The sequence below is a fragment of the Salvelinus namaycush genome, chromosome 10, assembly GCF_016432855.1.
Source record: "Salvelinus namaycush isolate Seneca chromosome 10, SaNama_1.0, whole genome shotgun sequence".
In the NCBI taxonomy this organism is placed as follows: domain Eukaryota; kingdom Metazoa; phylum Chordata; class Actinopteri; order Salmoniformes; family Salmonidae; genus Salvelinus; species Salvelinus namaycush.
In genome coordinates this window covers 15,350,688-15,362,575 of record NC_052316.1, presented here as the reverse complement: position 1 = coordinate 15,362,575, position 11,888 = coordinate 15,350,688, and the positions used below count along the sequence as shown (strand labels likewise).

The window sequence follows — 11,888 nt, the reverse complement described above, 5'->3', positions numbered from 1 at the left end:
ATTCATTATTCCTGGTAGATACTACTGGTTATGATTCATTATTCCTGGCATATACTACTGGTTATGATTCATTATTCCTGGTAGATACTACTGGTTATGATTCATTATTCCTGGTATATACTACTGGTTATAATTCATTATTCCTGGTATATACTACTGGTAATGATTCATTATTCCTGGTAGATACTACTGGTTATGATTCATTATTCCTGGTAGATACTACTGGTAATGATTCATTATTCCTGGTAGATACTACTGGTTATGATTCATTATTCCAGGTATATACTACTGGTAATGATTCATTATTTATTGTAGATACTACTGGTTATGATTGTCGACAGAGCCCAGAGAATGGGATGGTGCAATACTGAATGAGTCAAATTTTGATTCGGTGCATGCATGGAGATGTCCACATCACCCAGAGACATGCCCATGTTGTAGAGATACACCTAGTGGACTGAAACTTCGCTGTTGTAGGCATAATACAGCTAGTGGTATCTAGACTTGGGCTGGCAAACAAATCCAAGACATTAGCTACCTAAATGTGAAGTAAACTCAACTGAGGAGTAATAAAGAATTGGAGACTTTTAACTTGAAAACGTGCAGAATACCTCTTTCCAGGTTCCTTGACTTACGTTCTTCTGTGTTATAATTGTTCGCGTAGTGCTCCTCACAGGCCGTTTGGTGTGCGTTTATTTTTTGGGGTGAGACGAAACTGCCAAAACTCTGAAAGGTATTATTGTACTTCAGAATTGCAACACAACATTTGTTCAAGCCTAAAAGGTTAGTCCGTAATCATAACATGGTGTTTGCATGTTCCCAGATTAAATTTCACGGCATATTTCACGTATGGATTTTCTTGCGATCCTAACAATTTACGTATGGATTTTCTTACGATTCTAACGATACATATATTCAACCTTTTGGAAAGTATCTCGCTCCATACTATATTACAGGAGAAAGCATCCGAACAAGCGAAACAGCGCCTCTCTATATGTAGTCCATGTATCTGATGCTGTCTGGCCAGAAATATTATGACTTGCCACACTATCACTTCGATGCTTTAACTGTGACACATGCTGACTAGACTGGGCACGCGCATATTGATTTTGTCCATCCACACCAGATGTGATCAGGGCACGCAGGTTGAAATATCAAAACGAACTCTGAACCAACTATTTTTGGGAACAGGTCGAAACACATGGAACATTCATGACAATTTAGATAGCTTGCGGTTGCTAGCTAATTTGTCCTGGGATATAAAAATTGGGTTGTTATTTTACCTGAAATGCACAAGTTCCTTTTTTTTCGGGATCTTTATAGAATTTTTGGCCATTTTGAGTCACACAAAATTGTGTGTTTCTATACTCCGACAATTAAGCCACAGATAAAAGGGGAAACCTAGTTTTTTTTCTAGTAATCTCTAATCCTTCAGTCATCCTCTTCTTTTTCTTCTTCTGTGGACTTTATATAGCGGTTGGCAATCAACTTTAAGGTGCATTACCACCACCAACTGGACTGGAGTGTGGACCTCAGTTCATCTTTCAATCACATGACAGCCCCCTTGGAGTTTGCCAAAAGGCACCTAAAGGACTCAGACCATGAGAAACAACAGTCTCTAGTCTGATGAAACCAAGATTAAATTCTTTGGCCTGAATTCCAAGTGTCACGGCTGGAGGAAACCTGGCACCATTCCTACGGTGAAGCACGGTGGTGGCAGCATCATGCTGTGGGGATGTTTTTCAGTGACTGAGAGACTAGTCAAGATTGAGTGAAAGATGAATGGAGCAAAGTACAGTTAGATCCTTGATGAAAACCTGCTCCAGAGTGCTCAGGACCTCAGACTGGAGCGAAAAGGTCAAGGGGTCTGAATACTTTCCGAATGCACTGTATGTGTAAATTTATTTTGCAACGCTCGCACACATAACGCCAGCGGTGTGGTCAGCTGCGTCGTTCTGTCGGCACACGTCTCGGGCAAATAAATAATCAATATTTCAATATTTTATTTGGACGGGCAAGGAGGTATGGTAGGGCGTACCAGGCCCCCTAAGGCGCGCCCATAACACCAGCCCTGAAATCAAGCTTGTGACTCTACAAAATTGTTATTTTGTTTTGTGTTTTATGTTTTTTTGTGCCCAACAGCAATGAATGGTCAGTAATGCATTATGTCATTTTGGAGTCCCTTTCATTGTAAATAAGAATCAAATATTTTTCTGAAAACATCTACATTTGTGTGGATGCTTCCATGATTTCAGATAATCATGAAGGAATTATTGACATGCTAAGCTCTCACCATTAGCAATAACAGAGAGGTAGAGCATTTTTGGGGTTTGTGATATTTATCAGAGCAAACAGTTCCATCTGCTGTGGACCCTGCTGACTAGAGCTGTGTAGTCAGACCCACACAGCCATGTTAACCATCACATAAAAAAATGGAGCAGGTGTGGATTCTTTCCCAACACACTGTCACGCAGGGCTAAACAGGCCACTGTCAGATATGTGATGCTAATGAATATATTAGTGATGGATGAGCTACCACAGACAACCAACTAACAGAGAACCATGACGTGCCAGTGACTCTCAGATAGAGCCCCAGTCTTCACATTGAAGAGTTTTAGATTGAGAAATAATACAGAAGATAGACAAGCTGACAGGTCCTTCAGACTGCACCTCACCCTCTCAGCGACACACTCTGTTTGAGAGAGTGAGAGAGAGAGAGACCAAAGGCAGAGGGGGGGGGGGGGGGGGGGGGCGCTTGGCCGTGTGACTGTGACTTTCCTTTCCACAAGGTGACAGATTGGCTGCTCTGTCTGCCCCCCCCCCCCCCCCCCCCTTTTATCAGGACGGATGCTCGGTGGGGGGGAGTACAATGTGTGCCACCCGCGTCACTCTGATGAGCTGGGTACTCATAAATTACCTGATCATCACCCAGTCAGGCACCCTCGGAGCCACCTCTTTTAATGCCATATGACCACGTTGTTGCGAGGTAATTAACGCGTTTTATTTTGCCAGGCTATAACTCCAAGCACCGCTCTTCAAGGGAAACATTTTGGGATAAATGGTGAGATAGAGTAGATTAAGTCGTAATTATAGGCTCTACTTTTAGGACGGTGCTGGTGTTTGACAAGGAAAGTTGCACAGCACCAGGTTTTTAGGCTTTGTTTCGTGGCTGTGGGGAGAGATAGCTACATTAAGTATGGTTTTATTAGCCAATCCAGATAAGTTTCCAGACACAATCTGATGTGCTACATCTCTTTTCCAGCATGTATAATACCCAGGCTTACTTAATGATGTATGAGGGGAAAGATACCAGCTCACCCGACCCGCAGAGAGAGAATTCTAGTATGTGTAAATCTATCTGTGTGTGTGCTTAAGAGAGATCTGCAGTGTGTGTGTGTGTGTGTGTTTGTGTGTGTGTGTGTGTGTGTGTGTGTGTGTGTGTGTGTGTGTGTGTGTGCGTGTGCGTGCGCGTGCGCGTTTTTGTGTTGCGCATTCACTTACTTGTGCATGTCAAATACAATTTTATTTGTCACATGGTGTAAACCAACAGTGTAATGCTTACTTATGGGCCCTTCCCAACAATGCAGAGAGAAAGAAATTAAACATTGAATTATGAAAGTGATAGGCTAAAGAACTTTGGCAAATGTAGATCATTTTGAATACACAGGGATTTCAATAAAAATGATTATAAGACTGTTCTATTCTCTTTCAGTCATTTGTCTGAGTTGATTTTGTTTGATTTAGTTCATTTTGCAACTCAGACAAATGACTGAATGGATGACATACTGAATGAATGAAGGATGAATTAAATGTTCAAATATGTTGGAATGACGAGTTGCACACATCATGCATGCTCTTCACTTTATTTGGCTAGTAGGCAAATAGACCTACATTAAGGTATCATGGCTCTATATGACTGCATGCCTCCAGAAGGGCCTCTGAGGCTGAGGGGTGCTTTTCCGAAGGCGCATGGTGCTGTGGTGCTACATGGAGATCACAAGCTCTTCAACTGGGCAGCAGTGTTGCGATGGAGGGAATCGCCTGTACGGAGACTACCTAAGACCATTGCAACAGAGTTATTGTAAAGTGTGGGAATAAGCTTATGCCATACTTAGCCTACGTTTGTTCATTTCAAAGTCCATATGTAAATAAATATATATCATGTCAAATGGTTTTAAATTCATATTAACCCCTCTTACAGAATAAGCTTTGTCAAGATTTTGAGTGCTGAAATAAATATCAAAATATTCTCCCCCAAAAATATTTTGAGTGGCAAAGACTCCAGTGGTCATACATAATTCATAGATTCACCAAACATCTAGTATTATTCTATGTTTCTGGTAGATACTACTGGTTATGATTCATTATTCCTGGTATATACTACTGGTTATGATTCATTATTCCTGGTAGATACTACTGGTTATGATTCATTATTCCTGGTATATACTACTGGTTATGATTCATTATTCCTGGTATATAATACTGGTTATGATTCATTATTCTTGGTAGATACTACAGGTTATGATTCATTATTCCTGTAGATACTACTGGTAATGATTCATTATTCCTGGCATATACTACAGGTTATGATTCATTATTCCTGTAGATACTACTGGTAATGATTCATTATTCCTGGCATATACTACTGGTTATGATTCATTATTCCTGGTAGATACTACTGGTTATGATTCATTATTCCTGGTATATACTACTGGTTATGATTCATTATTCCTGGTATATACTACTGGTTATGATTCATTATTCCTGGTAGATACTACTGGTTATGATTCATTATTCCTGGTATATACTACTGGTTATGATTCATTATTCCTGGTATATACTACTGGTAATGATTCATTATTTATTGTAGATACTACTGGTTGTAACGGCAGTCTAAGTCGTCCTCCTCCTCAGACGAGGAGAGGCGAGAAGGATCTGAGGACCAATGTGCAGCGTGGTAATTTTCCATGATTTAATTAACACAAAACAAGACACTATACAAAATGACAAAACAAACTAACCGTCACAGTCCTAGCTGGTGCAGACAAAACACAAAGACAGGAAACATCCACCCACAATCCCCAACACAAAACAAGCCACATATATATGATTCTCAATCAGGGACAACGATTGACAGCTGTCTCTGATTGAGAACCATATTAGGCTGGACACAGAAACAGACAAACTAGACACACAACATAGAATGCCCACCCCAACTCACGCCCTGACCATACTAAACAAATACAAAAACAAGGGAAAACAGGTCAGGAACGTGACAGAACCCCCCCTCAAGGTGCGAACTCCGGGCGCACCCCTAAAACTCAAGGGGAGGGTCTGGGTGGGCATCTGTCCGCGGTGGCGGCTCCGGCGCAGGACGAGGACACCACTCCACCATTGTCTTTATCCCCCTCCTTAGCGTCCTTTGAGTGGCGACCCTCGCCCCCGACCCTGGTCTAGGAACCTTCCCAAAGGTCCCTCCTAAATAGAGGAGATAACTCAGGACAGAGAGGTAGCTCAGGACAGAGAGGTAGCTCAGGACAGAGAGGTAGCTCCGGACAGAGAGGTAGCTCCGGACAGAGAGGTAGCTCAGGACAGTGGGGCAACTCCGGACTGAAGGGCAGCTCCGGACAGAGAGGCAGCTCTGGACTGAAGGGCAGCTCCGGACTAATGGCAGCCCCTGACTGGCTGGCGGCTCTGGCAGCCCCTGACTGGCTGGCGGCTCTGGCAGCCCCTGACTGGCTGGTGGCTCTGGCAGCTCCTGACTGATGAACGGCTCTGACGGCTCGGGACAGACGGGCGGCTCTAATGGCTCGGGACAGACGGATGGCTCAGATGGCGCTGGGCAGACGGATGGCTCTGATGGCGCTGGGCAGACGGATGGCTCAAATGGCGCTGGGCAGACGGATGGCTCAGATGGCGCTGGGCAGACGGATGGCTCAGATGGCGCTGGGCAGACGGATGGCTCAGATGGCGCTGGGCAGACGGATGGCTCAGATGGCGCTGGGCAGACGGATGGCTCAGACGGTGCTGGGCAGACGAGCAGTGCAGGCGGCGTTGGGCAGACGGCCGACTCTGACCTGCTGAGGCGCACAGTAGGCCTGGTGCGTGGTGCCGGAACTGGTGGTACCGGACTGGAGACACGCACCTCAAGGCTAGTGCGGGGAGCAGGAACAGGGCACACAGGGCTCTGGAGACGCACAGGAGTTTGGTGCATGGAGCCTGAACTGGAGGTACTGGGCTGGAGACATTCACCATAGGGAGAGTGCGTGGAGGAGGAACAGGGCTCTGGAGACGCACTGGAAGCCTGGTGCGTGGTGTAGGCACTGGTGGTACTGGGCTGGGGCGGGAAGGTGGCGCCGGATATACCGGACCGTGCAGGCGTACTGGCTCCCTTGAGCACTGAGCCTGCCCAACCTTACCTGGTTGAATGCTCCCCGTAGCCCGTCCAGTGCGGGGAGGTGGAATAACCCGCACTGGGCTGTGTTGGCGAACCGGGGACACCATACGTAAGGCTGGTGCCATGTACACCGGCCCGAGGAGACGTACTGGAGGCCAGATATGTTGAGCCGGCTTCATGGCACTTGGCTCAATGCTCAATCTAGCCCGCCCAGTGCGGGGAGGTGGAATAACCCGCACCGGGCTATGCACACGTACAGGAGACACCGTGCGCTCTTCCGCATAACACGGTGTCTGCCCGTACTCCCGCTCTCCACGGTAAGCATGGAAAGTGGGCGCAGGTTTCCTACCTACCTTCGCCACACTACCCTTTAGCCCCCCCCCCCAAGAAATTTTTGGGGTTTCTTCACGGGCTTCCAGCCACGCTTCCGTGCTGCCTCCTAATACCACCGCTCCTGGGCTTTAGCTGCCTCCATCTCTTCCCGAGAGCGGCGATATTCTCCAATGTGAGCCCAGTGTCCTTTACCCTCCAGAATTTCCTCCCATGTCCAGGATTCCTGTGTAGTGGGCCGCTGCTGCTCGTACTCACGCTGCTTGGTCCGAGTTTGGTGGGTGGTTCTGTAACGGCAGTCTAAGTCATCCTCCTCCTCAGACGAGGAGAGGCGAGAAGGATCTGAGGACCAATGTGCAGCGTGGTAATTTTCCATGATTTAATTAACACAAAAGACACTATACCTGGTTGAATGCTCCCCGTAGCCCGTCCAGTGCGGGGAGGTGGAATAACCCGCACTGGGCTGTGTTGGCGAACCGGGGACACCATACGTAAGGCTGGTGCCATGTACACCGGCCCGAGGAGACGTACTGGAGGCCAGATATGTTGAGCCGGCTTCATGGCACTTGGCTCAATGCTCAATCTAGCCCGCCCAGTGCGGGGAAGTGGAATAACCCGCACCGGGCTATGCACACGTACAGGAGACACCGTGCGCTCTTCCGCATAACACGGTGTCTGCCCGTACTCCCGCTCTCCACGGTAAGCATGGGAAGTGGGCGCAGGTTTCCTACCTACCTTCGCCACACTACCCTTTAGCCCCCCCCCAAGAAATTTTTGGGGTTTCTTCACGGGCTTCCAGCCACGCTTCCGTGCTGCCTCCTAATACCACCGCTCCTGGGCTTTAGCTGCCTCCATCTCTTCCCGAGAGCGGCGATATTCTCCAATGTGAGCCCAGTGTCCTTTACCCTCCAGAATTTCCTCCCATGTCCAGGATTCCTGTGTAGTGGGCCGCTGCTGCTCGTACTCACGCTGCTTGGTCCGAGTTTGGTGGGTGGTTCTGTAACGGCAGTCTAAGTCGTCCTCCTCCTCAGACGAGGAGAGGCGAGAAGGATCTGAGGACCAATGTGCAGCGTGGTAATTTTCCATGATTTAATTAACACAAAACAAGACACTATACAAAATGACAAAACAAACTAACCGTCACAGTCCTAGCTGGTGCAGACAAAACACAAAGACAGGAAACATCCACCCACAATCCCCAACACAAAACAAGCCACCTATATATGATTCTCAATCAGGGACAACGATTGACAGCTGTCTCTGATTGAGAACCATATTAGGCTGGACACAGAAACAGACAAACTAGACACACAACATAGAATGCCCACCCCAACTCACGCCCTGACCATACTAAACAAATACAAAAACAAGGGAAAACAGGTCAGGAACGTGACACTGGTTAAGATTGCAGAAAGAGCCAAGAGAATGGGATGGTGCAATATTGAATGAGTTATATGTTGATAAGATGCATGCATGGAGATGTCCACGTCACCCAGAGACATGCCCATGTTGTAGAGATACACCTTGCGGACTGGAACTTACGGGCCCTTCCCAACAAAGCAGAGAGAAAGAAAATTGAGAAATAATAGAAAAGTAATAAAAGCAGTAATAAATACACAATGAGTAATGATAAATTGGCTATACAGTGCCTTCGGAAAGCTTCAACAAAGTACTGAGCAAAGGGCCTGAGTACTTATGAAAATGTGATATTTCCGTTTATTAAAGTTTTTTTAATTCGTAAAAATGTCTAAAAACCTGTTTTTGCTTTGTCCTTATGGGATATTGTGTGTAGATTGATTAGGGGGGAAATGAGGGGACATTTTTTTTTGAGTAAGGCTGTAACGTAACAAAATTTGGAAAAGGTCAAGGGGTATATACGGCCATGGGTTACCAGTACCGAGACGATGTGTACGAAGTAATTGAGGTACATATGTACATAAACTAGGACTAAAGTAACAGATAATTAACAGTAGCAGCAGCGTTTGTATTGAGTCAAAAAAGTTAGTGCAAAAAAGGGTAATTCAAATAGTCCAGGTAGCTGTTTGGCATGTGTGTGTTAATGTATTGCATCTCTGTGTACACATCTCCCTCGGTTAACCCCCCTGCTCTATCTCCATTCTGCAGCTGAGGACAACCCGTGCCAGACCAACCCCTGTCTGCATGGAGGCAGCTGCCTGCCGGAGGGCGACGGCTACAGCTGCTACTGCCCCCAGGGCTACTCTGGAGAGAGCTGTGAGATCGGTGAGTGGGGTCAGGGGTTAAAGGTCACTGTGGAGAGGGGGAAAGGTTAAGAGCTGCAGAAGGTCACCGTCTTTCCATCCCTGTGTGTTGTACTCATAGCCAGACTCATAGCCAGACTACACTGTGTACAAAGCATTATTGATAATATTGAGCCCCCCCCACCCCCAAAAGAGCCTCAATTCGTCGAGGAAAATCCAAAGTGTTCCACAGGGATGCTGGCCCATGTTGACTCCAATGCTTCCCACAGTTGTGTCAAGTTGGCTAGATGTCCTTTGGGTGGTGGACCATTCTTGATACACATGGGAAAGTGTTGAGCTTGAAAAACCCTGCAGCGTTGCAGTTCTTGACACAAACCGGTGGGCCTGGCACCTATTACCATACCCCGTTCAAAGTCACTTAAATATTTTGTCTTGCTCATTCACCCTCTAAGTGGCATACATAAAATCCTTCTTTAACTTGTCTCCTCCCCTTCATCTACACTGATTTGATTTGATTTGATTGAAGTGGATTTAACAAGTGACATCAATAAGTGATCATAGCTTTCACCTATATTCATCTGTTCAGTCTGTGTCATGGAAAGAGCTGGTGTATGATCTGTATACAGTAAATGTGTAATATTTTGCTCCAATGCCTGCGTTGATGGTATTTGACATTATCACTGGCTCAGTCAGTTTTTGCATGAGGAAGTTTAGCTGCATGATCCTGCTGTGCCCAGGCTGCTGTTCCCTGCCTGCCTGCAGAGGTGAGGTAAGGCTGCGGATCAGCCTGTGACAGAGTGTGTGTGAATGGGGAGGGTGTATGCTGTTTTCAGAGGTGGGTGTGTGAATGCAAAGTGTCTGTTTCCCGTGCACAGAGGTGAGGCTCTAACAGTGAATGTGTTTGAATGAGGAGGGTGTGTCATTTAAGGTGAGGCTGAGTAAGCATGCTGTGACAGGGAGATGCTGAGTGTTTGTGACTCTCACTGGCAGGCAGGCAGCTCATCTCTCCTCTGTGCTGTGTGATGGGAGAATGAGCCAGTCAGAGCTGGGCTGTACTGGAGTGACCTGGTTGGGCTGCACGGTCACAGGTGTGTGTGTGTGTGTGACTGTCAAGGGGACATGGGCTAAGTCAAGCCAGGTCACTCCAGATCCAAGGCGACATTCAACGTTCATCCAGGTCCCCAGGACATCAGGAGATGCCTTCAAAACTGTGCACTAGGGGCAACGGTGAGTGTTATTAACATCAAGTAGGCCTGCGGCTTGCTAGGGCGTTGTGGATGGTCGATGGGCGTAAGCCGCAAGTTCCAGCTCCGAGGGTCCTGTGTTCAAATCCCAGTGCTAGGCACTATTTTATTTTTTACCCTATCCCAAACTTTAACGCTTACCGTACCTTAACCATTCGGAATAAATCGCTGAATTTAAACATCAGAATTTGACATTTATATCCCCTCTGGACAAACGTTGAATACTGAAGTCAAACCCTGTGATGTTGACGCTTAGTCAGGGGTGGAGGGGTAATAAGGGTCGGAAACAGTGTGTGTATCCGCGGGTGATTATATTTGGCCCCCCAAGAATTCTGTGCAAAAATAGTTTGTATACATTTTTATTGTTGGGCATAATCGACTATAAAAACACAAGTAAATCAGCTCCAAGTGATTTGGAAATCTGTTCCGAACTATTCCCACTCATAATCGAGAGATATACTGTATGTGATCGTATACAAATGTAAGCAAGGTTTGAAATTATTATGTTTTAGTAAAATATTATATCTGTTTGGGTGTCTTGCGGTCAATTTGCAGTCTACAAATGATTTCTCATTATGTTCTGGCCCCTTACCATCCGCTCCAGAAAAAAACTGAACCGTGGCTGAATCTACAGTAGGTGACGATCCCGGTCCTATTGAGTGTTCACTGATCTGGACTTTAAAGGTTATACATGTAACATTTCCACCTACAACCAGTGCCAAATGTTAATTATAGTATCAAAGCAATAGAAATCCAGATTTTTTGGGGGTGACAATGCAATTGAGCTTTTTACCACGACTAGTCGGTGCGGCCAGGGTTTTTGTGTACAACTTCCTGTATTACGATTGGTTTACGAGGTTGACAACATATACAGATTTAATTTGATCGCCCTGTTGCAAGAGAATTTTCCTGCAATGCAGGACATTTTAAAATGGTAATGTATTTGAGGTTTACAAAGACTTCTTAAGTTTGTAATTTCCCCTTTGAAAAATGTCCAGTAATTATAATTCACATTTCCTGTTGCTGCAAGAATATATATTTCCTGCTGTAGCAAATTGGCTCAAATTAAGATCCTACATCTATAGCGAAAACAATAGCAATAAAACATTAGCTTGTTCTTGCAGATGTTTTTATTATTATTACTATTGTGATTATTATTATTATTATTATTATTAGGTGAGAATCAGTACTAACCCATTTTAGTCGTTTCTAAGTGGTGTTCTTCAAAAATGACAATCGCAATTATGTCAAAAAACATATTGCTTCTAAAATAATGGACTGGACCAACATTGATATTATGGTGGTGTCCACTGGCCATAAATATTTTAACACCTATGAAGGTGCCTTGATTTCTTATGGGGCTGCCCATCTCCCCAGGCACCCCTTAAATGAGTGCATTCTGAAAGGATTCAAACCCCTTCACTTTTTCCCCCCAAAAATCCTCATCAATCTACACACAATACACCATAATGACAAAGTGAAAACAAGTTTCTATAATTTTTTGCTAATTTGTTATAAATAAAAAACAGAAATACCTTATTTACATAAGTATTCAGACCCTTTGCTATTAGACTGAAAATTGAGCTCAGGTGCATCCTGTTTCCATTGATCATCCTGGAGCTGTTTCTACAACTTGATTAGTCCATCTGTGGTAAATGCAATTGATTGGACATGATTTGGGAAAGGCACACACCTGTC

At 45.3% G+C, this 11,888-nt stretch overlaps 1 protein-coding gene across 1 annotated transcript in view; it reads left to right on the top strand.

The window, feature by feature from the left end:
* Positions 1 to 8,631: 8,631 nt before the first annotated feature.
* Positions 8,632 to 11,888, top strand: part of LOC120055183 (neurocan core protein-like) — a 71,518-nt gene continuing 68,261 nt past the window's right edge. The window contains exons 1-2 of the mRNA XM_039003104.1: positions 8,632 to 8,635; positions 8,852 to 8,968. Of these exons, the coding sequence (XP_038859032.1) occupies positions 8,632 to 8,635; positions 8,852 to 8,968 (121 nt within the window). The remainder of the gene's footprint in view (positions 8,636 to 8,851; positions 8,969 to 11,888) is intronic.